A 27,019-nucleotide genomic window follows, 5' to 3' on the forward strand; every position below is an offset into this window, starting at 1 on the left:
TGACCGGGAAAAATAAATAAATAAATAAGTTAAAATAAAAATATTTTATTGAGATAAAATCTCCTAAAATATTAGTGTACAACTTCAGAGGGAATAAAGAATAAGTGTACCTTAAATGTTAGTGCCGGCCATGGAAAGAAATTTAGAGGATTTTGGAAAAAAGGCATAATTACATGATGTTTAATATTTAATGGTGCTAAAAATATTTGTGATGTACTTGGATATTTTGATATGTTTCACTAAATGTATACTTAAAATAATTAAGTATATATGTATACATATTGAATGATGAGAAGTTTGGAATTTGACTTATCTGGCATTTAATGGTATAGATTGCATGGGAAATGAAGGTGATTGAATAGAAGAAATTAAAACGAAAAAGTGTGTTGTGTGCCATACTTAGATAAATAATAATAAAAAAAATCACTAGTTATAAAACCACTAGGAATTCTATAATGAACTAGAGCCCACCTGCACAAACATAAGACAGTGAACAAGATTTCAGGGGAGTTTCTTGCAGACTACGACGACGACAATGAAGGGAAGAGCTAGGGTTTGAAGGGATTGGTATGAATGCAATACAATTAAAAATATCATAATTTATAAAGATGAAATGACTATTTAGTTTTTTTTATATAAAAAAGTAAGATTTATTAGTTAAAAATACCTCATGAATCCACCAAGTTCAAGATTTATAATTTCTTTTTTTTCTTAGTATTTTTAACATATATATTTTTAAAGTTTATCTTTTTAAAATATTGTTTTATTTTTTTCTCTATAAAAATATTTACTTAAACATTCGAGAGTCTTCGCATCTATTAAAGATGGTCTTTTGCAAGCACCATTCACTACTCACCTCGGTTTTTCAAGCACACTAAGTACCACCTATCAGCCACTTTGGCTAGGAGAATGAATTAGATTATTAGAACCAAAAGATTAATTGATTATCCAACATATAAATTATATTCCTAAGCTACTTAGATTTTTTAGGATATTATGAGAAATATACAAATAGCTAAAACAAATAGATATATCTTAACATATTAAATACTGTATAAATACAAAAATATATTATAGTTTTCATAATCAAAAGTGTGAAAAAAATAAACACTGAACATAAGTAATCCATGTAACAAGCTAACAAAGCATATGGTTTTGTTTTACATATACATAACATGAACCAAAATAATTAAAACCTTGAATTTTTTTTTCTAATCAAAGAATTACATATTTAGAATAAAAATCAATGAATAAAAGAAAATAAAAACTTACAAACTTCTAGTATATATAAAAACATCTACCACTTCATCATCATAGTTGACTTTGACAACCAATATAAACCATAAACCATTTATCTTTCATCTCTATCACCACCATTATCATCTTGTTTCCAACATAACTATCATTTAAATACCACCATCATTGCCATTAATAATATCATCTTACCATTGATTATTTCATGTTTTTATTAAGGACTTAATTGAAAGACTATAAAGATATAAATAAAGAAATAACAGGCCTAACGGGAAACGACCATCACCGTGAGTTGTGACATAATTCTGGAGCGTCAATTTTTTTTATTTTTTTTTTTTCTTATTGGGAGGTTCTGTACAGAAAGTTACATTTCAGGTAGCATAATTGGGACCTATATCTCTTATTCCACAGAGCAGAAGCCTACAGCCACCGGCTCCTTTTACAGGATGGTATAATGTAAGACGTAGCTGTAAGACAAGAAAAAATGGGTGCGAGTATCCGCATGACTGATTAGATAGATGATACAGGATTCATAGCATATGAACAAATCATTTTGACTTGTCACTTCGAAACAGCTTCAAGATATTGGAAACTGTAGTCCGTGGCCAACCTCTAAAATATCTCCACTCTATATCCCTGAAAAACAATCACAAGGAAAACTGAGCATTAGAATTCCAATATTTGATGCCCCCACAACTCGATCAAGATAAAAACAACGCAAGATTTCCAAAAGAAAATTAAAAAAAAAAAACTTCAAACGAGTAAGTTTAAGAATCCACACCACAAGATGCATAAATAAAAAAAGCCTTCGTGAATGCATTAGTTGCACCTTTCACCAAAAGAACTCAAGGAGAAACGCATCTTCACTTGATTAACAGGTTTCTTAACCACCAGAAAGTTCCACTTCTACCTTGTTTTTCAATTGGTTTTGTGCAGGACTCTAGGTATTAACCAATATAAATACACAATGATATATCCAAGACTACATCTTTAAGACGCTTCACATGCTTTTTCTTTGAGAAGCCGTATCTTATTGAAGGCTTCTCCGCTCAGAATATGCAACGGGACTTGAGGCCAAGATTATTTCTTGAATGGGAAACGGGGTAATTCCCTATCATAAACTCAACATCCATTCCGGTAAAAATATAAATGAAGATGATCAGACCAAAATAGTCTCCGGAATAAAGAGGTTACAAGTAAACCAAAATACAAGAAGCTTAGAACTCTCTCATATTAATTAGACATCCCAACGAGAGACCAATTTCTTATAGTGTAGCAATCTCAATTTTATCCCAGAGACACAAGTTAAGCAATATATGGATTGTTCTTAATGACACAAATCGGAAAACACTTTGTCATGGAAATATGACAATAATGAAGTTTTACATGAAGAGCTTGTAGCTAAGAACTAAATGCTGTCAAACAAAGTAGTATGATTGCCAAAAGATTTGAAGTATCTAAAATGCAGAAATCCAGAATGGAAAATTGTATGCATATAGGAATGCATTGAGAATGAAAACGATGCATAAATAATGATAATAAATTTCAAACTCAATAAACCATCTCGGAGAATTCTTCACTAACCCAGCATGATATTAAAAATAAAAGTATCTCAAAAAATCTTTTTGAAAATTTATTGTAACTGAATTGTGATATCATTTTCAATGATTCCAGCATACAAAAGCTTATCATTAAAGATTCCAGTTTTTATTCTTGAATAAACATGAAAATACAGTTTTAGTTCTGGATCAGTACTCTGATGAAACATAATGAATGAAACCCATAATGGAAGTATAAGGAAAATCTAATATCAGTAGGACGAGCATAAATATTAGAAGCAATTCAACTTTAGACATGGCTGGAAACAAAAATTATGACTTACAGATTTTCTCTAGGTAACCCCCATCTTTGTTGCCCGAGAACAATCTTCAGTAACAGGAGAGCCCCGTTTCACGGATAATCTCGTTGGTTTGGTACCATCACTCCTGCCTTTTTCAAATGTAAATTCAAGTTGTCTCTCCACTGACTTGAAGACAGCAGTCCGTTTGGATCTTAATCGATATGGAGGAGAAGCATTAAAGGGCTTATCATTAGGCCGAATAGTACCAGTACCCAAAGAAGCAGGACTCTCACACAAACTTCCATCTTGAGCAGCTGTCTTTTCCAAAGTATTTTCAATTTTTTCATGTTCAACAGACATGTCTAACCTCTCTTTGATGGTTTCCCCACCTACTTTCCCAATTTTACTAGGAAGCAGATCCACTTGAGCAGTCTTCCTCTTTCGAAATATTGAAGGGGTATTAGGGAAGCTCATGGCAGCAATTCTCAATATAGATTCTGGACTTTGTGCACTCAAATCACGACTCTTTACACAAGGTGGGGTGAAGAAAATAATAGGAGATGAAACTGGGCAAGAATTGTTCTCATGCTGCACGCTACCCATGTTTGAAGGATATGAATCCAATTGTTCTACTAGTGGTGGCTCATAATACAAAGAACCATAAGTTGACCTGTCAAACTGCAATCCAGACCCAATACCTTTGTCTTGATGATCTTCAAACTTTTGCTGCGACTCTGAATCACAGCAGCTAAGATCTACAGAATCAGCATACTCATTTGGAAGAACACTTGATGAAGCTGCTACATCTAGCACCAATGTAGACTCTAACTGATCTTTTCCATCTTCATCTAGCTTACATATATCAGTAGTTCCTGACGAAGTTTGGGCAGCTGAATCTGATTCTTTCATTGTTTTCATCACAGCTGATTTATTCGTATCTTTAGTTCCATTTTGGAAACCATTCTTTGAAATTGGAGGTAGTTTCCCCGTAGACAGATAAAAATCTAATTTTTTCTTCAAGGAACTATTCCAGTGGTTTTTAATTGAATTATCAGTCCTGTGTATAGAAAGGTTGAGATAAATTAGTGTAGCTTGAAATATCCAATATATAAGCTGTTCACACACACATCTTGGAGAGGAATACATGATATGGCAAGCTGTTGTTTTTTTACTATTTAATTAGTAACATTATCCTGAGCCATGTCTAGGTTTATAGCAATGCCTAACTCCTTGTACAAGAATGAGGCATTAGACCCATAGACCCTCAATAAACAAAAAGTGGGATCAGACATGCAACAAAAGGAACTTTATATGAATTTTTGTATTTCCACTATACTGAATTTGATCACCTGTATAATGTTACAAGAGGATCATTGTTGAGATTCAAAACACATTTTTCTTTCAGTTATAGCTTTGATTCAGTCACAATAAGCCCAGTACGAAATATATAGACTTCTAAAACCATAATACATCTTAGATAGCAAAAATGAAATTCCATTGCCTGTATCAAATTAACTCTAATTACCAAGACACATTCTTAATCAAATCAAATCAAATTGGCAACCAGGCATAAATGACAAGACAAAATATTCTCATTCAGAAAGGGAAGAGTAATTTTATATAAACTCCCAAGCATAATAACAATATCAATATCAATGTACAAAATTCACTTTCAAATAAGCTGGATCCTCTTTTGAGATCAACACTACTGCATGAATCAGCAGATTTAACATTCTGCCTACCCTACTCAGAAGAATGTGAGCATCAAATATTCAAACGAAGTTACTGAATTTAGCAACTAATTTCCTATAAAACATAAAATCAAAATCAACATTGCAACTAAATTTCCCTCATAGTTTTTACAAATTATGCAAGAGTACCTTCCAGGCAGAACCTTTGCTATTTCAGCCCATTTGTTTCCATATATCCGATGGGCATTCATGAGTGCCAATTCCTCCTCCAATGTCCAAGCATCCTTTTTTATATCAGGATTCAGATGATTGTGCCACCTGCAAATATTCCAAATAAACTTTCATTGGTGTATAAATATATGCTAACCTCCGCTCGATGACTGAAGGTACTGAAAAGATCACATAAGTTTTCTGGCATGATAACCACAACATGCAAGAAATAAGTTAAGTATTAGATTATTGGTCAGGTATATGATTTTCAACTGTTCTAGGACCATGTTTCCTGTTCCAGGGAGAAAAGAGGTTGCTGTGCCATGAATTGTGTTGTGGATGAAAAAATAAAATGAATCAATCAGCAACCTTCTTAAACAAAATCAACCTGAATTCATAATGAGTAAAAGTTACCTCTCTCGGCATTGCTTCCCTATACGACCAGGTAAAGCTTTTGCTATGACAGACCATTTTGTGGGTCCATATTTTGCTACCAGTTCAACAATTTTATCATCCTCCTACAAGCAAAAAGAGCAGATATTTTAGTGCCTAGATATAGTCTACAACAAGAGATACATTACAAAAGGAGGTGCCAACCTCTTGAGTCCAAGGTCCTTTAACAAGTTCTGGATCAAGAACCTTCTGCCATCGATGCAGACATTGCACTTCTGATCTATCAGGAAAAAACTCAGCTGCATAACATCAAAAGTAAGACCAACTTAAGATATTTGACAAGAATATTACACAGAAAACTAACACTTTTAACTATTTATCCATGTGTATTTTATCTTATTGTCACATGTAAACCATTTTTTTATTCAACACAAACAAGGAATCAGTCATTTCAGACTCCAAACAGGTCCTCCAGATAGAGAAGGTTATTGGAAACAACCAGCAACTTGCTTGAAATGGACCTGAACAAGCTCTTTCCATAATTGGAAAAAACAAGCACTGCTCTCAGATTGTGTGCGAGTATGTGGTTTGGCTCTGGCAGTGTTAACAACTAAAACAGTAGAGCCTAAATCTAAGTTCATTCATGCTCTAAAATATTCTATCACATGAATCTTCGGCCATAATTCAGAACCACCCACAAATCTAAACAGATTTAGGGTGACTTGGACACTAGGTGCAAGGAAAAAATTCTAAGAACGAATTTAATTGATTCCTATAACATTCTTTCAGTATAGCCCCACAAGTAGTTGAGTTTCCTCCTTGTCAAGGGTGAAGTAACTTTTCGATTTTAGTGGGGCACCCAGCTTGACTGGGGGTAAATCAAAAGGCAGGAGATAGATTAGTGTCAAATTTTTGAGGTTATTTGCTAATTAACTCAGCAAATATCATTGTAAACCGCAAATGATTGAGTTTTGGACTTCGCTTACAACGTATTTAACCTCTCATTAAACACTTTACAAGTAGAAAAGGAGTGTTGTTACTTCTGAACTCTATTACTTAAGCTTCTTACTTTTATTTTTTTTGTGGATTGAGAATCGGACCGATCTGGTTTTCTAATAAAATGTGCACTGATGAATTGTGAGACCGAAACTTTTCTCTCTTGCACTTTCTCAAAAAACGTTTTTGTATCATGTTTCTTTGTTGAAGTAATGAGACTGATGTGGTTAGCCTTATATTCTTTTAACAGTATTTTGAATCTTTTTATTAGTTTGAAAATTAAATTAAGACAGTCAGATGCATAAAAGTTGTTTTTGACAAGGTACTAAATTACTGAATGATGGCTCTGGAAAATATTCCTAGCTATGCTACTGACTCTGGTTATGCACTTACAGTTCCTAGGCTGCCATAATTCTCTTTGGGTCAGCCAGAGCAAGTTTCTTTATTTTCCTAGATCTACTTCAAAATACATTTTACAGGATCTTCACAACTCTATGAGTCTCAGCTAGCTCAAGTACATTATATAAGTCTCACTGTGACTTTTAAAGGGAACTGTACATAAAGCATGAACAATAGGCAATGCTGAAACAGGAATCCATAAAAAAAAAAGCATCGAGAATAATCATCTCTATTGCTAAACAAGTTTTAGACAGGCACTTCTGAGTTAAGAAAGTGACCTATTTTCTTCCAACTTTTCCCCTTATAAGTTGCAACAGCAGTTCTTAAGGTCTCATCCTGTAACACATTAAAAAGGTTGTCAGTAGCAATTGGATTTTAGCACAATACTCCATAACAGCAGAGAAGCCACAGCTGACAGCTGAACACTAACAGAGATCTAGCTATATTGTGGATGCTCATGATCATTGTAATGATCATGCTATCATTAATAAGAGGATAAAAATAACGCTGAAAACTAGTAAGGCCTCATGCTGGTCCAGGTTTAGAAGTGACTCAACCACTGACTTGGACCAAACCCCAACCTCCAATAAGCCAACAAACAAACAAACAACAAGACCTTCTCGCATAGGAATTAAATAAGTCAAGGAAAGCACTAACCTCCTCCGGAGTCCAACCACCTTTGGCTCTCCTAATTGGGCCTGTAGTTCTTCTGCAAATCCAAATTCTCAACTCATAATTCTCAAACAAAAAGATCATACACATAAAGCATTTGAATTCAAAACAAGATCACGAAAAACAAAAATAGAGAATGAATAATTCAAAGCGGATAGACATAAATTAATAAAAATACCTTCTAAAAAACGGGTAAAAGAGAATTAACGGATAGTAAGTGACCTGTTAGTCGGCGATACCGTGGCTGGACTATAAACTCCGGGAGACTTAAGAATAGCACTGCCACTACCTTCTTCAGATTGAGAGGAGCTCGAAGCGGGTGTTAATTGCTTGTTTTCAAGGCAGCGCTCTTCTATCTTTAGTTCATCCATCTCCTCTTTCTACAACCATCTCCAAAACCCAAAATCATAATCAACAACTAAATAAATACAAACATAAATTCGTGCTACTTAAATCAAATAATAATAATATCAGTAAAATATAGAGCCCTAAAATATATTTAGCAATCCAAACAAACCCCAGATCTTAAAAAACACCGATTAGATCAAAAAACCAGAAAATCGTATTCAATTCTACCGTTTCTTAATCAAATCACACATACTTTAAAGCTAATAATCGTTCGATATCCAAATCAGTTAAACGATTAAAAAAAAAAACTGACCTCTGCTTCAAGAGAAGTGGCGGGAATTGAAGAGGAACTCATCGACATCGAGAAAGAGAGAGAGAGAGAGAGATAGAGAGAGAAATAAATAAGGAAGGAAGGAAGGAAGGGAAACGCCTCTCTCTGACTCCCAGAGAAAACAAAACAAAACCAAACCTTGCCCGTTGAAACAAAATAAAAAAATATATATACGACCAGACCGTAAATTTGTATATAACGAATATATTTTGCGCCGACCGTCTCCGTTAGTTGCCGTTATAGACTGCTTTCCTTTCTAGCATTTTTTTTTCTTCCTTTTTTAAGGTTTTGAAAACCCTATTTGCTAACGGTGCTTAACGGTTTTAACCTTTGTAAGCTCAAAGTTTGAACCTCAAACGGCACTCTAGCTAGTGCGTTAAATCTCGAATTGGTCTGGGATAGTGGGTGTGAAAGGCCACCCGTTCGCGGGTGTTTCTTGACCGTTGGATTTGGAAATATATGATCGAGGTTTAAGTGACGTTTTTCCAAGTAAAGATACGTTTTAACTGATTTAGGGTTTTTTCTCTTTTTAAAACCAAATGGATTTACTTTTGATTTATTATAATTATCTGTTAGTTGTACAGATTTATACGATCTCTTTTATTTTTTACCTTTTTTTATGGAACTTATTTTTTTAATTTAATATCAGTTTTCGCCCCTTAACTATTGATTTAGCCCAGTTTTGTCCTTAAACCATTATGTTCTTGACAAATATCCTCCCTCTACTTGATTTATTTAACTGTTAGATCGATGAGTCAAACTTTCACTATTGGTCAAAAATCATTCTAAAAAAAAAACATAATTTGATATTTTCAACTGAAATTTTACACATGCTAATGAAACTTCTATCCAATTTCATAAATAATGTCAAAGATTTTTAAAATCAAAATATATTTTTTATTTTTTTGAATAATAAAAAATCAGAAAGTTGTGAAACAAATATAAAATAAGCTAAAATTACGTCAAAAAAAATTGAAGCTCTGAATAGTTCATATGAATTCACATAGATACTCTTAGTGTGGTTTCCAAGATTAACCTATTTTAAACTTGGTTTGGTGTTATGTGTTCGACCAAATAAACATTTTGAGAATCATACAATGAATAAGCAAATAATTTATATGATTTTTTAGACTCCCGGGCAAAACTTGGGATCGTTTCAAGTTATTTTCTTCTTTTTTTTTTTGTTAATATTTAATGTTTAAGAAAAATCTAAACAGGCTTCATAAACTCAAAATTCCTAAAATTATTTTTGAAAATAAATTGAGTTTTGCTAGCAGATATGAAAAATTTAAGCTCAAAATACCAAAAAAAAATAAAAAACAAAATTTGGGATCATTTCAATTTTTTATTTTTTTAATATTTAATGTTTAAGAAAATTTTTAAAAAGCTTCTTAAACTCAAAGTTTCTAAAATTATTTTGAAAATAGATTGAATTTTGGTAGCACATATGAAAACTTTAATCTCAAAATACCAAAAATTGTTATTTATTTTAAAATATATATATATATATATATATATATATATATAATCTATTTATGGGACTCAAATTGGTAACCTTCATGAAATAAACTCAGAACTTGACCAGTTAAATTATACCTCTCAAAATTAAAAAAAAAAATCTTTATCGATATGCAAGATGATCGAATATACTCCTTGTCGTTGAATTAATACACACAAAACTACTTTCAACTCGAGGAAAAAAAATCTTACAAAATTATTAAAGTTAACATCTCCTTGTAAACATGTTAAAAGTATTTTTTTTATTATTATTTTAAAATTAACTATTATTGATAGCGGGTATAATTTTTAAAGTTATGCACACTATATTGTTAAAATTAATACTCATTAAGTACTTTATTGTTATCAAGTATAATATTACATATGATTATGATATTTAATACGCTCTTGAAACTTCATTTTATGAATGCTAACACAACCTAAGTTATTCATATTTTCAAATAAATAATTTTAAAAAAATGACTAATGTGGTTTTAATTTTTATTTTGAAGGAAATAGATAAAAAAATATATATAACAAAATAAAATAGGACAAATCAATGACGAGTTGTTGTTTTTAAAGTAGCCATTTATTTAGTTATTGTGGGTGAAAATCACTCTTCGCTCTTATAGTACCAACCTTTTGTCATTCAAACCCTTTTATCGAATTCTAGTGCCAACCAAATTAACAAAAACTCGAGGAGGAGGAAGCATTATTTACTGGGAGAGGATTTACTGTTTATTTAGAATAGTACAATGATTATATTATTCTTCTAAAAAAAATTTGCCAGTCTTTTCACAAGAATCATTAGTTATTATTAGATTAGATTGATTGGGGATAACTTGATTTTTTTATTTTTTTTTTAAAGAAATAACTAAATTATCATTAAAAGCAAAAACTTATTTAAGAAGCGTTTAGGAGTTTTTTTGTATTTTCATCCTGATTTTTTAATTATAATCAAGTTCACAAAGGAGTAACTTGGTATTTTAGTAAATATAAAATATAACTTAAAAATCAAAGTTGGTTGGTGTTTATGGTCTTCTAAATTCGCATGTGGCGTTTGCCAACACCCGAACAACAACTTTCGTGATGATGTTGGAAGAGTTTAGACGTCTCCTTCTACATGGGGAAGTGTATGTCGTTGTTTATGCGACGACGTGTCGCTAATGACTTTTTTTTCTTTTTTATCTCTTCTCCCCTTACAATTCATAGTGATCATTCAAATTTTCAGAGTTATTCTGTCATTTAGTGATATTTTAACTTTAATCCTTATTTTTTTATTTCTAATTTTTGTTATTGGTCATTTTATCAAGTTTCGATTTGTTTTTTATTTCATACTTAAATCTATAATTATGATTTATTATTTTTCAAATACAATCCTCATTCTTATTATTTTGATTTTTGTTTTGGATCCTTTTATGAATTTTACTTTTCTTTTTAATTTCTCCCTTCAATTCAAAATTCTAAGTTGTCCTCTCATTTATTTTTTATTTCAAAGCTGGTCTTCATTTATTAATTGCTATCTTTTGTTTTGGATCTTTTTGTATAATTATTTTTTTTATTTCATCATTTCACATTAGATTTGTTAGGAATCGAACTTCATGGTTTTTCCAGATGTGATGATTTCAGTTTAGTGACTCGAGTCACGGGTTTGAAAAGTTAACATAGGTTGACATTATTTTTTTCACTTATTTGTTTATTTCATCTTTTGACTTTGTTTGTTTTGAAAAATGAGTTTCATGATTTTCTTCAGTTTTCTTTCACTCGGGTTATCTTAATCTCATGACCTAAGCAACAGGTTTGGCTAGTTGACCTGACTATTTTTTTAGGGTTGCTTTTTCTTAATATTTCTTTTTACGGTGTCATCCTTCAAAATTGGGTTCTTTATAAAATTAAGATTTGTCATTTTTCTCACTTTGCCTTCTATTAGGTTATCTCGTTTGCATAATCTGACTCGCAGGGTTTGATGGTTTTACCTAGATTTGTAGGTGTTTTATTTTTTTGGGCTTCTTTTTGCTGACTGGTTTTTTTCTCGATTTTATTTTTCTACATTTGAATGGTTGGGGATTGATCATTATTATATTTTTCAATTTACTTTCTATAAGATTTGTCCAACCTCACTTAGGTTGTGAGTTTTTTAAGCTATCTCGGATTGACTTGAGGTGCTTTATTTTTTTTATTTTTTTTTAATTTTATCCTTTAGCATTTGGTTATCTTAGAATTCAACTTTTTAACTTTTCTCTTTTTGACAAGTGTTCTTTTTCTTCTAATCATCATTATCACCTTTTCTTTTAAACTTCGGTCCATTTATCGTCGTTGTATTTTATATTATATAATTAAATGAAATCATCTTACTAGACTTAGTAAAGTCTATAACTCAAATCATGTATTTGTTTTCCTTTCTTAAAACATGCTAGCAACAACTAAACATTTTATTTTTATGTCACAAAAAAAATTGATATAGCTTGCGGCAAAACGCGAGCCACTTATCTAGTTTTGTACTAAGAAAAATAGGACATTCTAGCCTTTTCATTCAGTTCAATCACTCAATTAATCTAATAATATTATTTAACTTATGTACACACACATGTTAATCCATACTTGCAAATGTAAATTTTCAAAAGAGAATCTTTTTCTAAAAAATAAAAATAAAAAGGACAACGAATGGAGAACTCCACCCCTGTATCAACATTTAATAGTAATCTTGAAAGCACACACATCTTTCTTAATCTTCACTTGGGCTCTTGTTAAACCAAATACTGTATATCCAAGAGGAAGGTGGAGCATTAACAGACACTAAGTCATGTGGCCAAAATACTATACTATAGTATTTTTACAATTTATTCTCTCATAAATTATTATAGATTGAAATAGTAAAACTTTTTTAAAATTTATTATTTGGTCCTCAAACTTTTTTTTTGCACAATTGAGCCCTTTTAAGCTCAAGTTAGCACCCAATTGTATTTTTTTTAAGGAAAGGTTTCATTGAAAGACAAAGAACTAAAATGTAAAAGATTAGCAAAATAGATGATGTCTTAAAATTTCATTTGAAAAGTTTAATTTAATCATCCATCTTTTTTATCTGTTAGGTAACCGATCCTTTTAGTTTTTTAAAATTCAATTTTAGTAGCACACTTCATTTCTCTCATTTTTAGTCTTTTTTTTTTATGAGAGAAGAGAGAAGCTGGCTGAATTTCAATGTATAGAGAAAAATTTGTTGCTGGCAATATTTTTGACAACAAAAATAGTTGATTTTAATGTTAATGAATTTTATTTCATAAAAAGAGTTTTATCTTCTTTTTTTCCTTCTCTTTTCCCGAGGAGATAGATCTAATCACGAGAATCATTTTGGTTTCATGTTGATTTTGGGTTTTTAAGTTGTTTTTCTATGGTCATGAATATGTTTATCAAAGTGTTTTTAGTATTTTGGGTAAAAAATATATTTTAAATTGAAAACAATTGAACCCCTAATTCTCCTATGACTCATGGTTGTTGAAATCTATAGGAAGTTGACAACATGTTATTTTTTATTTTTTATATATAAAAAAATAGAGCGAATGAACTTTTGAAAAATAATAATAAAAAAAAAAAAAAAGAGCTCAGGGACGGACTGGAGTTTTTTTTGTGTGACTTCATCGCTTAAAAATAACCATTGTTAGAATATCCCTTGCTATCCTAACGAGTCTTTCTGATCTTGTTACAATATCCTATGGGATCCTAGGCGCTCAGGAAAGTTAGAAGAGAAAGAGACGGTATTTATCAAAGAAGGAACGACCCTAGTAGCCTGCTATTTACTCCTGCCTTTAACTGCTATCAGCCCTTTGTGTAGCTTTTTACGAGGAAGACACAAGAAAGAAAGTTTTGTGTGCGCGTGCAAGAAAGAGTAATATTAATTTAAAAAAACAAAATTCCGAAACCAAAAGAGTGATTGACTTGAGAAGGTAAAGGATTTCTAGTCACCTATGACTTTTAATGAGCATAAACCGTATAGAAATGACTCTAACAATTATTAGATGGGGAAAAAAAAGAGGATAGAGGGTCTCCAAATCTTTAAAAAAAAAATGCACCACCCGCATTTAATATTTTTTTTAACTAGCTATTAGCATATATGAACAAATTATAAAGCTCAATTCCTAACAAATTAAACGTTGAATGATGAAATCGATAAAAAAGTATTAGTTAAAAAAGAATTATGATGAAAATCAAAATAAAAAAATAAATTAGAGGGAAATTATAATTTTTTTATTAGAGGGTTAAACTGAAAAGAAAAATAACTTTAAAAACAAACAAAAAAATCAAAAAAATGAGGATCAAATTGGAAAAAAATAATACACTATAAATTTTAATTGAAGGATGGAATTGAAAACCAATAAAACTTTTACAAAATGATCAAGAGAAAAAACTAAAAATCAAAACAATAAGGCCCACATTGGAGAAAATAATATATAACAAATTGAGATTGAATGATTAAATTGAAAATAAATAAAACTTTTACAAAAGAGTCAAGAGCAAAAATTAGAAGTCAACAGAATAAAGACCGACGCTAAAATATCAACAACAAAATGAATCAATTTGTAATTTTTAGAGAAGAAGAGAGAAAAAAATCTAACTAGTGACAAACTATCTCACTGCCACTAATAAGTGCCGCACCAAAATAGAAAAGACGTGACATAAAGGTATTTTATGCCACCAGAAGACATCGCATGTGTCGTTGAAAATGAAGAGACGCTTCTCACATATTAAAAAGTGCGTTATACATTCCAATAACTTTTTCAATTTAATTAATATTTTATTCTTGTTAAAAGATAAAAAGCACTTTGTGAACTTGGTAATTTCAAAAAAATCAAAGTAAAAAGATTGAAAGGCTCATATATGCATGACTTAAATTTTTTTTCCCCAAGGGTAAATCTATTATTTTACTTTATTTTTAAAAAATATAAAAACAAAAATACCTCTCTCAGCCAATTTTGACTTGAAGGTTAATTCAATTGTTTCATTGAAGGTCAATTCTTTAATATCTAAGGGGACACATAGAAATACCAAAACAGAGACCATTAATTTTATTTGAGAATGACAAAAATATAATCAACCGATTAGTCATGAGTTAAAAAAACGTCAACTAGTGGTATAATGAACCAAAAGGCAATCAATCGCTTTTCGGATGAAACGACAAAATGCAACGATGATTTTATTTTTTCATGAAGTCAAAAAAAAAAAAAAAAAAAAAAAAAAAACCTGCCTCTGTCAAGAAATGCTCTTATTCGTCTCCAACCAGAGTTCGATTTAGCATGGTGCTTCAAAAGTGGTAGGTTCCATTAATAATATATAGAGGTTAATTTAATCAAATTCATATATAGTAGAGTTACCTCTTGTAATTTTTACTAGTTAGTAGCTCATGCTCTCTTGCAAGTTGTACCAGTATTTTTTTTTTAGTATAAAAAAATATGTTGGCATTGCTGATGTATTTGCTAGCAAGAAAAAAAATTATTTACAAAGGCTAAATTTGTTGTATATAATTAATAAAATAGATCGAGGATCATATGTGATCATAAATATTAAAAAGAGCTACTAATAGGAATTAAAAATTAAGTCATGAAGATGAGAAACAAATGCAAGTTAAGATATTTGATCTTTGCGAAGAGATAGTTGGGAAATTGGTTGGGATTTTTTAACCCAAAAAACCTTTTTTCATCCTATTTAAACAAAGTTAGATGATTGTAGTAGAAGAAATTAAAGGAAAAGACAAAAGGAGAACTATTATTGCAATTTACAGTTAACTTACCTTCATTCTGTTATGAACTGATTAAAAATTAATTTTTATCGCAAAAAAGATAAGATTTTAATAAATTTCAATTAAAATTCAAGACCCATTGAATTGGGCCCTTTCTTGACCTAGGTTTTTAGTAAAACCATGTTAAAGTTGATTTCATATGACTCGATTGACTAAACAAGTCAAAATATCAATTAATCAACCCATCAAAAACCTGATTTGACTTTAAAAAATTAAAATGATGGCATTTTAACAGTGTTTTTAAAATATTGAGATGATGATAACTTGGATCAATTTAGATTAACATGTCAAATACATGACTATTAAGTCAAATAACTTTTTTTAAAAAATAATTCTTCATTTAACAATAAAATAAAACAAATAAGCATGCTAAAAAAACCGATTGAATATTAAAAAAAAACCATCATGAAAGATTGTACAAAATATATATATAAAGCTATGATCCTAGTTTAAAAAAAACGTGTTACAATTGAATGGTATTCAATAAAAAAAAATCTCTAATAAATTTCTTAATCAATCTATTTTTAAATTAAGATTTCAATATAAAAAAAATAACAAAAATTAAAGGATTGGTGCATGGGTTTGGGTGGACTAACACATTTGATCTATATAAAAAGTCAGACTCTTAGATCTAAACTTTTTATTTATTTATTGGTTCTAGGAGCATCCACATTATCTGCTTTCTCAGTTTTTAACCACCAAAGAGGTGGTTGGAAAAATAAACTTGGGTTTTCAGGATTTAAAAAAATTATTTTTAATCTATTTTCATCTAAAAACACCTTTATAACCTAAATAAATCAATCTATCAACTCAAAAAAATCTAAAAAACTTTTAAAAGCACAAAATCAAACTAGAAGAAAAACAAAATCTTTCTCAACCCCGATCTAGTTTGTCCATCAATATAAAGGGTAAATAGTATCTTCATGGAGCTTCTCTTGTCAAATGAAACATGTTGACAGTATAAATATATTTTTTGTTGCTAGAACATGGCTAATCAACAACTTTCTCTCCTTTTCATTGTTTTTAAATGAGTTTCTCTTTTTTTTTATATCAAACTCAAATATTAAAAAATAAGTAAAATAAATTTTTAAATCAAAAAAAAAATCCAAACTAAAAAAATAAAAAGAAAAAAAGGGATAAAAAATTAGATTTGCTAAATTTTTTGGGCAAAAAAATTTAAAAAAAGCACTCCATAAACCGTGAACAAAAAAAAAACAATGATAACAAAATAGAAAGAAAAAAAAATCACCAAATCTAATTTCTATAAAATGAATCGTGGTTAAATGAAATTAAAAACAAAAATATTTGATCACCGACTAAAAAAGAGAAATATTGTTGAAATACACAATGTAATGCACTGTACAGCCACGATAGTAGTTTTACGTTTTCGTTAGCTTTTAGCCGCCAATGCCTAGGTCGATACTTGCGTTTCAACCTGATTTGGCCAAAGTTATAATGCAGAGTACATCTTCCTCTTCTTTTAATTATATATATAATGACCATTAAACAAGCTCGATCCCTTAATTTGTTTTGTTCAATAAAATTTGATTCATGGGTCAATGGATTTATGGCAGAGATCCAACTCTTGCCACAACTTCCTAATCTTACCAACATTTTCTTCATTTTTTCTTTAGAGAACTTATCTCAACATTTATAATCGTGTCTTAATCTATAGTGAAATATGTTTTGAGATATAGTAAAATTATCAAGCCTTTTGGGTGAGGGCCATGATGTTTTTATATATATATATATAGTAAAAATATTTGCCTCTAAAATTAATAAAATATAAAACTATTGATCAAGAATTTTCTTAACTTTGCATAAGTTTCTTAACAGTAAAAATACAAATTTTCTCTCATAGTCAAAAAATTATTGTATTGCTGGATAAGAATGCTTTTTGATTTTCAAATTTTACTATATAATGCAAATACATCTTTAATCTTGGAAGAGATAAAATATAAGCTTAGCATTTTGGGGTAATTTTTGTATTTTCATATGAATATTTTATGTAATTTTCTGGGTCATGGGGGTATTTTTGTATTTTTAATATTTTTTTAAAAAATTTAATGCTTAAAGTTATTGGAACGTGTTTAGCATGTCCTAACACGTGACTGGCATACGCGTCTTTCAGGCGGCGTGTGTGAAGCCACTCGATGGACATAACTGGTCATCCACTGCCTCCTTAAATGCGTAGTGGTATCCTCTTCCATTTAGAGTGGCACATGGTAGCTTACAATGGTTGGATTATCGTCGGTGATTGTTTGATTTTTTTTCCCCTCTCTCCTGGCATGTAATGTACACCATTATCCTCTACCGCTTCCTTAAATGCACAGTTGTATCCTTTTCCATTTAGAGTGGCACATGGCAGTTTACGGTGGTTATTTGATTTTTTTCCCTCTCTCCTGACATGTAATGTATACCATTGTCCTCTTTATTTCTTACTTTTCAATTCCAATTCTCATTCTATTAATTTTTTATTTCGTTTCTATTTCATTTATAGAAGTTTTAATTCTTTTTAATTTAGTTCTTTAATTGCAATTTCTGTTTGATTTTTTCATTAGTCCTTATTTTTTAAAATTTTTGATTTTGTCCTCGACACTTATGTTGAAGTTTTTTTCTTTTAATTTCATCATTCGATCAAATTTTATATTGTTTTATTTTTTTTAATTTAACTCTCATTCTTTTTTCTTTTATTAAAGCTATTTTTTAATTCAAAATTTATATCCCTCTAATTAAAGTATTTTTCTCACCCTCATTTTTTTGGATCCTTTATGTAATTAATTTTCTTCTCCGTTTCATCTTTCGACATGTAGTTTGTTAGGATTTCAGCTTCGTACGATCTTATTGTTTTGCATTAAGTTTTTTTTTTTGTAATTTTGATTTTGAGATTATCTTCAAATTTTTATTATGGATTTATCTTAGTCTCATGACTTAGATCATGATTTTCGCATGTATTTTTTTAATATGTTTTTTTAGTTGTTTTGTTTCTATTTTATTTTTCAAGGTATTATTCTAATTCATCTATAATTTTTTTTGTATAAATGAAGTTTATTTTTTAAAATAAAAAATGTTCGTTTTAAATTATATTGCTGATATGTCCGGTCTTGCGTGATATTTTTAATGACATGGGTTTATACGAGCAGTTTCATTTGTATTTATCTTTTAAGTTATGAATTTTTTAAATGTTAGATTTATCTTTTATTTATCTAAATAAATAAGTTTAGTAAATACAATAAGATGCATGTCTTATTTTATGTTGTAGAATATCTTGATTTTGTTTACATAGACTTTTTAATTTACATTTTAAATTATTTTATGTAAAAAACTACAATGAAGCAACTTGTATATCCGATTTTTTTTTGAAAAAAAATTATAATCCGGGTTAATACCCTTTATTCCTATACTATATTACGGAAATACTCTTGCTCAGGTCTTTAACAGAGAATCAAGGAGGCAAACGTTAATTCTATGTCCCACTCATCAAAAATTCTGCTAAGGTTTATATCATTAATTAACGGATTAAAACAACGTTCCCCGCCATCCTGTCTAACATGACCATGATACCTTTTCTTGACTGTACGTATCTGCAAACTTCCCATTCCATCATGCCACTTACCATAAATCCTATATATAAATCCTACAAAACAGCACTTTGGTATTCACCTACCAAATCGAGAGGTTTTATTATTTGTCCGGAAACAAGAAAGGATCGATGGAACTTCCCTTCATCTCCCTGCTTCCCTATGGAATCCTCTTCATCATCTCTGCAGTTTCACTATCATACCTCATAAACAAACACAAATATTCTCTCTCCTCCCTCAACAACCTCCCGCCTGGTAATACCGGTTTGCCATTAATCGGTGAAAGTCTGGAGTTCCTGACCACGGGGCAAAAGGGTCAGCCGGAGAAGTTCATATTAGACAGAATGGCAAAGTTCTCATCCAAAGTCTTCAAAACCTCGTTGTTTTGTGAACCAACTGCAGTATTCTGTGGTGCAGCAGGGAACAAGTTCTTGTTCTCTAATGAGAATAAGCTTGTCACTGCTTGGTGGCCTGATTCTGTCAACAAAATCTTCCCTTCCTCTCTACAAACTTCTTCACAAGAAGAATCCAAGAAAATGAGAAAGCTTTTCCCGCTTTTTTTCAAGCCAGAATCACTTCAAAGATATATTAGTGTGATGGATGTGATTGCACAAAGGCACTTGGCATCTGATTGGGAAGGCAAACAGGAAGTCAGTGTTTTCCCTCTGGCTAAGACGTACACTTTTTGGTTAGCTTGCCGATTATTTCTAAGCATGGAAGATCCTGAGGAAGTCCAAAAGTTCGCCAAACCCTTCAATGATTTAGCCGCTGGGATTATATCTATACCCATTGATTTGCCCTGGACACCCTTTAATCGCGGGGTCAAAGCATCAAAAGTGGTGCACAAGGAGCTTCTAAAGATCATAAAGCAGAGGAAGATTGATCTAGCGGAGAACAAGGCATCCCCCACACAAGATATACTGTCCCATATGCTAACCACAGCTGACGATAATGGGCAATGCATGAAGGAGATCGATATTGCCGATAAGATACTTGGTTTGCTTGTTGGAGGTCACGACACAGCCAGTGCTGCTATAACTTTTATTGTCAAGTATCTTGCAGAGTTGCCTCATGTCTACAACAAGCTCTTGGAAGGTAAAATAAAACTCCAGTATGCATGTATATATGTACTTGCAAATACTTATATATATATGTGTGTGTGTGTGTGTGTGTGTGTGTTATTAAACATTGTTGGATGACAGAACAAAGAGAGATTGCAAAAACGAAAACACCTGGAGAGCTGTTGAATTGGGAGGACATACAAAGGATGAGATATTCATGGAACGTTGCCTGTGAAGTGATGAGAGTTGCTCCCCCACTCCAAGGAGCTTTCCGAGAGGCCATGACCGAGTTCAACTATGCAGGTTTTACAATTCCGAAGGGATGGAAGGTCAGTTAATTATCCATCAAGATTAATCCATATTAATTTGTTTTAGCAATTAGCAACTGGCAAAATATGTCTTCTAATGTTGAGACCAATTGGCAGCTGTATTGGAGCGCAAACACTACACACAAAAATCCTGAATGTTTCCCTGAGCCAGAGAATTTTGACCCATCAAGATTCGAAGGCGATGGACCGGCCCCATACACCTTTGTTCCATTTGGAGGAGGTCCTAGGATGTGTCCAGGCAAAGAATATGCTAGACTGGAAATACTCGTTTTCTTGCACAACTTGGTGAAAAAGTTCAGATGGGAGAAGCTGCTTCCTAAAGAGATGATAATTGTAGATCCAATGCCAATACCTTCAAAAGGCCTTCCGATCCGCCTCCACCCTCACGAGGCTGCCTAAATCAACCAAACATCAAGTTAACTTCCATTTTGTCTCCATTCAACTTGTGTCTAAAGGAATCGATGTTTAGAACATCGATTAGTTTATCATTGATTCCATTTCAATTCAAATGCTACTTGTTCAAACCGGGAGTGTCATCAGGCCACGAAAGGGCTTAAACAGGATTTTGCAGCTAAGTACTCCACTGAAATACTAGATAACAAAAGTATGACCTAAATAAGAACGTGAAGAATATCAAGTCCTCCACAAAAGTCGTTGACCAGTGTGCACCAAAAAAGAATCCTCCTCTCTCGAGGAATTTCACACTTCTAAACATAGATTTTCTTGAAAGATATCACCGTAAATCATTGATCTCCGGCTGCTATCAAAACACACTATCATGGAGCGATCCTCAGCGGGTCACGAGGGAAAAGTGATGTTTTACGAATGTTGTTCAGACCACAGAATAGCATCACCACACGCTCCAACCCTGCTCCAAACCCACCATGAGGAGGGGCACCATATCTGTAAAAAGAGCAACCATGGGAATCCATCAACAGGCAAGGAAAAAGTTCCACTCCCTTTCATTTATGAAGGCTAATACGAAGAAAACAACCAAGACAATCAGACTCCACAATAAAATCAGCAAAGAGAGAAATGAATGGCCCCAATAAACTCCAAACCAGAAATCTGCCTTTTTCTCCATTCTTTAATAAATAACAAATAAAACGATTACTTTTATCCCCATTAATTGAAGTAACACATGAAAATATATTAAAGATGATTCACCATAGAAAGAAAACAGCTCAAAAGAATTATCAACTCAACTAACTACAGATCATTCTCAGCATTTTTCTGATACTCCTTTTTGGTTCATTTTTTACTTTTATAGATAGCGAATGGAATTCAATATATCAAACATTCTGTAATATATATTTTCTTGCTCCTTGTTGACAAGACTATGTGAACAACTTCCGGTACATAAATACTGACGACTTCACATTTAATAGACTCAACTCAAATAATTAGATACTACCATCACTGTCACAACATCCAAGCAACTGCCTTCAGACAGGGAGATCCTTTTAGTGCCATATAGATGCAAAATGGGTGAAGAAACCTTGCCAGATACAATGCATCAAGTTTCAAAAGAGAACAACAAGAGTACATAAACTAATTTCACCATGAACACGGAACAACACAAGAAGAATTGCACCTTCATTTTCAATTTTTGCATTTCTTTATCAAAGAAAATCAAGGAAATACAAAAAAATACCTGAAAGAATCAATGTATGTTGATATTGTGCTGACATCAATCCCACATGCCTGTGCACGTTCCACCAATAATTCTGGTACATTGACACGCTGTGCTCCGGAAATTATCTCCTCACCTAACAGACATGGGTCAAGTCAATAAAATTCACAACCAAATAGTAAAAGAGTATCATATCTTCATTCCATATACATTAAAAACATGTCCAAGCATGCACATATTCAAGACTCCAGATATAAAGCAAACAGTGTAACATTCATAATAATGAGATAAAAATACTCATCAAATAGTTTACCTCGAATAAAGACATCAAATGAGTTACTGTATTTTGGATCATCGTAGCATGGCATGGTGTAGAATGGCCTAACAGCCAAAGGATACCGGTGAAGAATGTAAAACTCAGTGCCGTACCTACCATAAGAAGTAAGGATTAGCCCATTTGATTACTATGGCTACAATAGAAAAAATTCTCCAGTCAATAAATTGAACACAGAAAATATGAAATTACTTCTCCAAAACAAGCTGGCCAAGTTTTCTCTCTGATTCTGTATTCAAGTCTCCATAAGGATCAATTTCCACTCCTGCTTCCTGCAAAAGGAAGTTGAATTTACGATTGAGCATGTAAAATTTTCCATAGGTAGGCAGCAGCTGTATGTCAGCCTTAGCAAGCATAAGCAGCAGTTTTAGTCGCTATAATTGAAAAACAACTATTTTATACTGTTGCCAAATGCCTCACATTTTGTTCTTCATACAAAACCAACTTAACTGGCATTTTGAAAAGAAAATCAAGGACTCCAACAAACATAAGTCATGGAGAGATTACACAAGAGCCCTGGACAAGTCCTTTACGGTCTTCCCTTTCCATCCTATTTGTATATGGCTGTCATACATGACACCATAAATCGACAATTAAAACAGAGAAAGCACCTTAATGGGATCTTCTGCCAAATAACAGATACAAAACTTCCTCATATAGTTCCTAGGTAGTTTCAGTTCAAATCAATCATCATAGCCAAAAACATATCCTCTCTATGAATATGGTTTATTCCATAAAGAAGGGGGGGCAAATTCTAAACTAAGAGCATGTCAAAATTCGAAAAACAGAACATATATGGAAATAAGATCACTTAATAACAGTTTATGAGTGAAAGTTGTTGCATGAAGTTTTACATATCAACAAATTGCCTTTCTCATGAATAAGCAATCAAACTTTTAACTCTTTAAGTGAAATGACCTTCATCATAAAAGTGTGTACGTCAAAATAGGTGGTAAGGGTTCAGTTCAATAGCAGTGCATCAAAAAATTGCCTTTCTCGTGTATAAGAAATCAAACCTCTTCTAACTCTCAAGTGAAATGACCTACATCATAAAAGTGTGTACGTCAAAATAGGTGGTAAGGGTTCAGTTCAATAGCAGTGCAACAGAGGCCATTCAGGATCAGTGTCGAATAACATATGTTGGCCCATACCTCTTATGCTCCCCTCTTCTTAATAAGTCAATTATTCTCCCACCATCCTAACGCTGTTTGCAGACCTAATCTTTACTACCTTATTGGGAAACTAGTTATTAATTATTTACTGTCCTTGATCACATCATATTGAACATGCATACAAACAAATAAAATTCTATCCTCTCAAGTTGTGCATTTGACCCCCATCTTCAAATCTTAAGGACAGTGAAAGAGGGCATTCATGCATGCATAGAGACATGTATAAATCTATTCTCTTACCTTGAGCATTTGAACCCCCTCTTCAAATCTTAGGCGCAGAGTCTTTGGCAGGTACTGTGAGCAAGTAAATAGGAGAGATCAGGTAGAGGATTCAAAATGATGCACAAGTTAGTGCTCATAAATCACACTTCTTAAAGTTTGTCCAATATATTAGCAATCAATGTCTTGGACTAGAAATAATAATGGTACTGAAATTTGTTACAAATAATGACCTTCAAAGGTTCAAATGGATATTGCCTCCCAACTGCTTCAAGATATTTGCTGCACTTTTTATTCAAATGGTCAAACATTGTGACAAATAAATGGTCAACAATATCCATCACCTGCATAAACAAACTCAAATTTTCAGCTAAACATCAATCATCATCTCAATTCAGATGCCCACGACTAGCTAACCAAACAGAATCCTACCTCGGTATAGTGTTGCTTAATCTCCATTTCAACATCAAGACCGGTAAACTCGCATAAATGCCTATGAGTGTAAGAATCCTCTGCCCTAAAAACTGGACCAATCTCAAAAACACGCCCAAAATCACCACAAATTGCCATTTGCTTGTGGAGTTGAGGTGACTGAGCCAAGCAGGCAGCTTGCCCTTTGTAGTCCAGCTTAAACACAGCAGAACCACCTTCACTGGAGCCTGCTATCAGTTTTGGTGTGTGGATTTCAACAAAATCTTCTGACAATAAGAACTGCCTGAATATCTGCACAATGGTTTAATACATTCAAAGACTGAGATGCATGTGTGAGAGAGAAAGGCAGGGGGGGGGGGAGGTTTAGTCTGACACACAGACAACTAGAAACTGCATAGCATACAAAAGACAAGATATTATTTCTGTTAAATTAGTAAAAGGTTATCTTTGTTCCTCTGAAAATAGAGGATACTTTTTTGCTTGTTGAAAATGAAAAAAAGCATAATACAATTTAAAGGAGAGGAACAAAAATAGGAGAAAAAAAGAAATAAAACGTTCCTCTTTTTTCTGTTTTTATAATTCCAATAAATAATATATTACAGGAAGAAAGAGGTCCCTGTAAAACAATGAACTTGACTCGATAAAAGGAGGTTGAATTCACCAAGGTAGTGAGCAACTGAGCAATGGACAGAAATAATTAAGTATTTTTTCTTTTAACTGTTGAGGATGACAACAAGTACTCAAGCATTTGACAAAACCCTTGTTGTTTGTGATAACTAGCCACAATTTCTCTGTCATTTCTAGAAGGCAGGATTTCTGTGTAAAGTTTTTTTCTTCTTACATATGCTATGAAACATTCTCCACGAACCTCAAACGTTCAATCGCAGAATTTGAACAACACTCAATGATGAAAATTTTATTAATCCTACAACACCTAAACTTGAACGAATTATGAAGATGCAAAAGTAAATATCTTTACCATCACAAAAAAAAGGTTAGAAAAAAGAAAGGAACTCACATTGCAAACTTGACATTGAATGCGGAAAATCCCTTGGTTAGCAGATGTTCGAAAGTCCAAAACTCTATAATTCAGCCGTGTATCTTGATTGACACGAACAAGTTGTTCTCCAGCCTGCACGAGTCAAACAGTCTAGTGTTTGGATTGAACTATTTAAGAAGTAGTTCTAAAAAATCACAGCTACCACAAAATAACCAGGAAACAACAGAGACGAGATAAAATTTATACCTCCAAAGCCTCTTCAATTTCCTTCTCACTTCGAGAAGCATCCTCAATATTAATGGGAAGTGTCGGCATAGCTTTGTCAACACAATAAAGCTTACTAACTTGAATCTCAACCTGCAAAAAACAATTAACAAACATAAGTAATTCAAAAAGAAAAAACCAAACAAAAAAAAATAAAACCAGACCTGCTGTGTGGTGCCCTTAATAGCAACAGAGGGGACAGAAACAACGCCATGGATATCAACAATTGACTCCCGGCTTAATCCAGCGGCAAACTTGACCATCTGTTTACTAACTACATCAGGCCGCGCAGTAACCACACACTGCACAGTAAAACCTTTCTCTCTAACCACAACAAATGCCATATTTTTTCCAACAGCACGCGTTGTTTGTGCACGGCCGCGAATCAACACCTCTTTTTCTTTCAACTCATGAGTCAGGTCTCCGACTTGTGTCCACGCTTTTAGATCTGCTTCCACCTTCGATTGCAGATCTTGAAGCGGAATATTACCATAGTTCGCCGCGAGTGGGTCCTCCTCGATAGAAAGTGAGGACGCGGCGGCGGCGGCGGCCAAAGCGGCTTCCTGACGGCGACGTAACTTCTCTTGCTTTGCTGCTTCCTTCTTTGCAGCTTTTTTGCTCGCTGATTTTGAGGATTCATCTTCTCCTTCTTGATCTGGTTTGGGGATTTCGGATTCGGATGACATGGTGATTGCGTTGATGCTACGGGCGAGAGTAACGAGTGAATTAGGAAGGAGAAAATAAACGAGATGCGAAGAGAGACAGAGAGGTATACAATTTATATAAATATTTAACTCGTTTTTATATTTAAAAAGTTTTTGTATGATTATTTTTTTAATATCATTTATATATTATTAATTTACTTGTCACGCTACATTGCTGATTGAATTTAAAAAAATTAAATATATAATTAATATTAAAATTATTGAAAAAAAAAAGTTATTAAATTTAGGATAATGAGTTAATCTTTAAACTTTCTGATATAATTTTTTGTCTAATCCGAGTTTTAAATTAAATCATAAAAAATTATTTTAATATAATTTAATTGATTTTACGGGCTCAAAAATAATTCTAATAATTGATAAAAACATGATTAGACTTTAAAAAATCTTCAAGATAGTATTTTTTTAATATTGAAACAATTATATATTAGATTAACTCATATTTCAAAGCTTAACAAGTCAAACCCACGACCTGAATAATACACTCTACTGGATTTAATATTTCTGTTTTTTAAAACTATTTTTACTTAGATATATGATAAAAATATATATATATATTCATGAAATCAAGTATCAACAAAATATTGAGAATTTGTTTAAAATTTTGATAAATTTATAAAAAATAAATCGAAACAAATTATGAATTTCAATTAAAATTAACCAAAATTGAATGAAGAAATTGAAGGGATGAAAACCTTTTGAATTGATTTCTTGTCTAGCTCAAATTTCAAATTAAACCATGTAAGAGTTGTCTCGATGTGATCCAATCAATTTGGCAGATACAAAAACAACTCGGATGACTTATAAAATCGTTGTTAGACTTTATAAAGATTTCAAAATGATATCTTCT

At 32.0% G+C, this 27,019-nt stretch overlaps 3 protein-coding genes across 3 annotated transcripts; 1 reads left to right on the forward strand and 2 right to left on the reverse strand.

Annotated features, from left to right (window-relative positions):
• Positions 1-1,546: 1,546 nt before the first annotated feature.
• On the reverse strand, positions 1,547-8,280 carry LOC133690080 (transcription factor MYB3R-5). The gene is made up of 9 exons (XM_062110242.1): positions 8,117-8,280; positions 7,678-7,835; positions 7,441-7,492; positions 7,062-7,119; positions 5,593-5,687; positions 5,410-5,513; positions 4,975-5,103; positions 3,137-4,151; positions 1,547-1,890 (listed from the first exon to the last, which is right to left on the reverse strand). The coding sequence occupies exons 1-8, from the start codon at positions 8,162-8,164 to the stop codon at positions 3,146-3,148; spliced, it is 1,650 nt and encodes a 549-aa protein (XP_061966226.1). The 5' UTR covers positions 8,165-8,280; the 3' UTR covers positions 1,547-1,890; positions 3,137-3,145.
• A 10,821-nt stretch (positions 8,281-19,101) lies between these two features.
• Positions 19,102-21,030, forward strand: LOC133689537 (beta-amyrin 28-monooxygenase-like). The gene is made up of 3 exons (XM_062109405.1): positions 19,102-20,098; positions 20,206-20,393; positions 20,490-21,030. Exons 1-3 carry the CDS (start codon positions 19,135-19,137, stop codon positions 20,790-20,792), a joined length of 1,455 nt encoding a protein of 484 aa, XP_061965389.1. The 5' UTR covers positions 19,102-19,134; the 3' UTR covers positions 20,793-21,030.
• Positions 20,837-26,218, reverse strand: LOC133689536 (aspartate--tRNA ligase 2, cytoplasmic). The gene is made up of 10 exons (XM_062109404.1): positions 25,612-26,218; positions 25,430-25,540; positions 25,202-25,315; positions 24,184-24,474; positions 23,985-24,095; positions 23,773-23,826; positions 22,553-22,632; positions 22,340-22,455; positions 22,048-22,162; positions 20,837-21,296 (listed from the first exon to the last, which is right to left on the reverse strand). The coding sequence occupies exons 1-10, from the start codon at positions 26,131-26,133 to the stop codon at positions 21,170-21,172; spliced, it is 1,641 nt and encodes a 546-aa protein (XP_061965388.1). The 5' UTR covers positions 26,134-26,218; the 3' UTR covers positions 20,837-21,169.
• Positions 26,219-27,019: the final 801 nt, after the last annotated feature.

The sequence above is a fragment of the Populus nigra genome, chromosome 3, assembly GCF_951802175.1.
Source record: "Populus nigra chromosome 3, ddPopNigr1.1, whole genome shotgun sequence".
Classification (NCBI taxonomy): domain Eukaryota; kingdom Viridiplantae; phylum Streptophyta; class Magnoliopsida; order Malpighiales; family Salicaceae; genus Populus; species Populus nigra.

What these genes read in the sequence shown, in the direction of transcription:
- LOC133689537 (XM_062109405.1), top strand. Translation starts at nt 19,135, where the DNA reads ATGGAACTTCCCTTCATCTCCCTGCTTCCCTATGGAATCCTCTTCATC. An exon ending in CTACAACAAGCTCTTGGAAG is followed by an intron (nt 20,099 to 20,205) that starts GTAAAATAAAAC and finishes GTTGGATGACAG; the next exon opens with AACAAAGAGAGATTGCAAAA. An exon ending in CAATTCCGAAGGGATGGAAG is followed by an intron (nt 20,394 to 20,489) that starts GTCAGTTAATTA and finishes ACCAATTGGCAG; the next exon opens with CTGTATTGGAGCGCAAACAC.
- LOC133690080 (XM_062110242.1), bottom strand. Translation starts at nt 8,164, where the DNA reads ATGTCGATGAGTTCCTCTTCAATTCCCGCCACTTCTCTTGAAGCAGAG. An exon ending in GAAAAGTTGGAAGAAAATAG is followed by an intron (nt 5,688 to 7,061) that starts GTCACTTTCTTA and finishes GATGTTATGCAG; the next exon opens with CTGAGTTTTTTCCTGATAGA. An exon ending in AAGGACCTTGGACTCAAGAG is followed by an intron (nt 5,514 to 5,592) that starts GTTGGCACCTCC and finishes TTTTGCTTGTAG; the next exon opens with GAGGATGATAAAATTGTTGA.
- LOC133689536 (XM_062109404.1), bottom strand. Translation starts at nt 26,133, where the DNA reads ATGTCATCCGAATCCGAAATCCCCAAACCAGATCAAGAAGGAGAAGAT. An exon ending in ATCCATTTGAACCTTTGAAG is followed by an intron (nt 23,827 to 23,984) that starts GTCATTATTTGT and finishes ACTTGCTCACAG; the next exon opens with TACCTGCCAAAGACTCTGCG. An exon ending in AGGGGGTTCAAATGCTCAAG is followed by an intron (nt 22,633 to 23,772) that starts GTAAGAGAATAG and finishes TTCCTTTTGCAG; the next exon opens with GAAGCAGGAGTGGAAATTGA.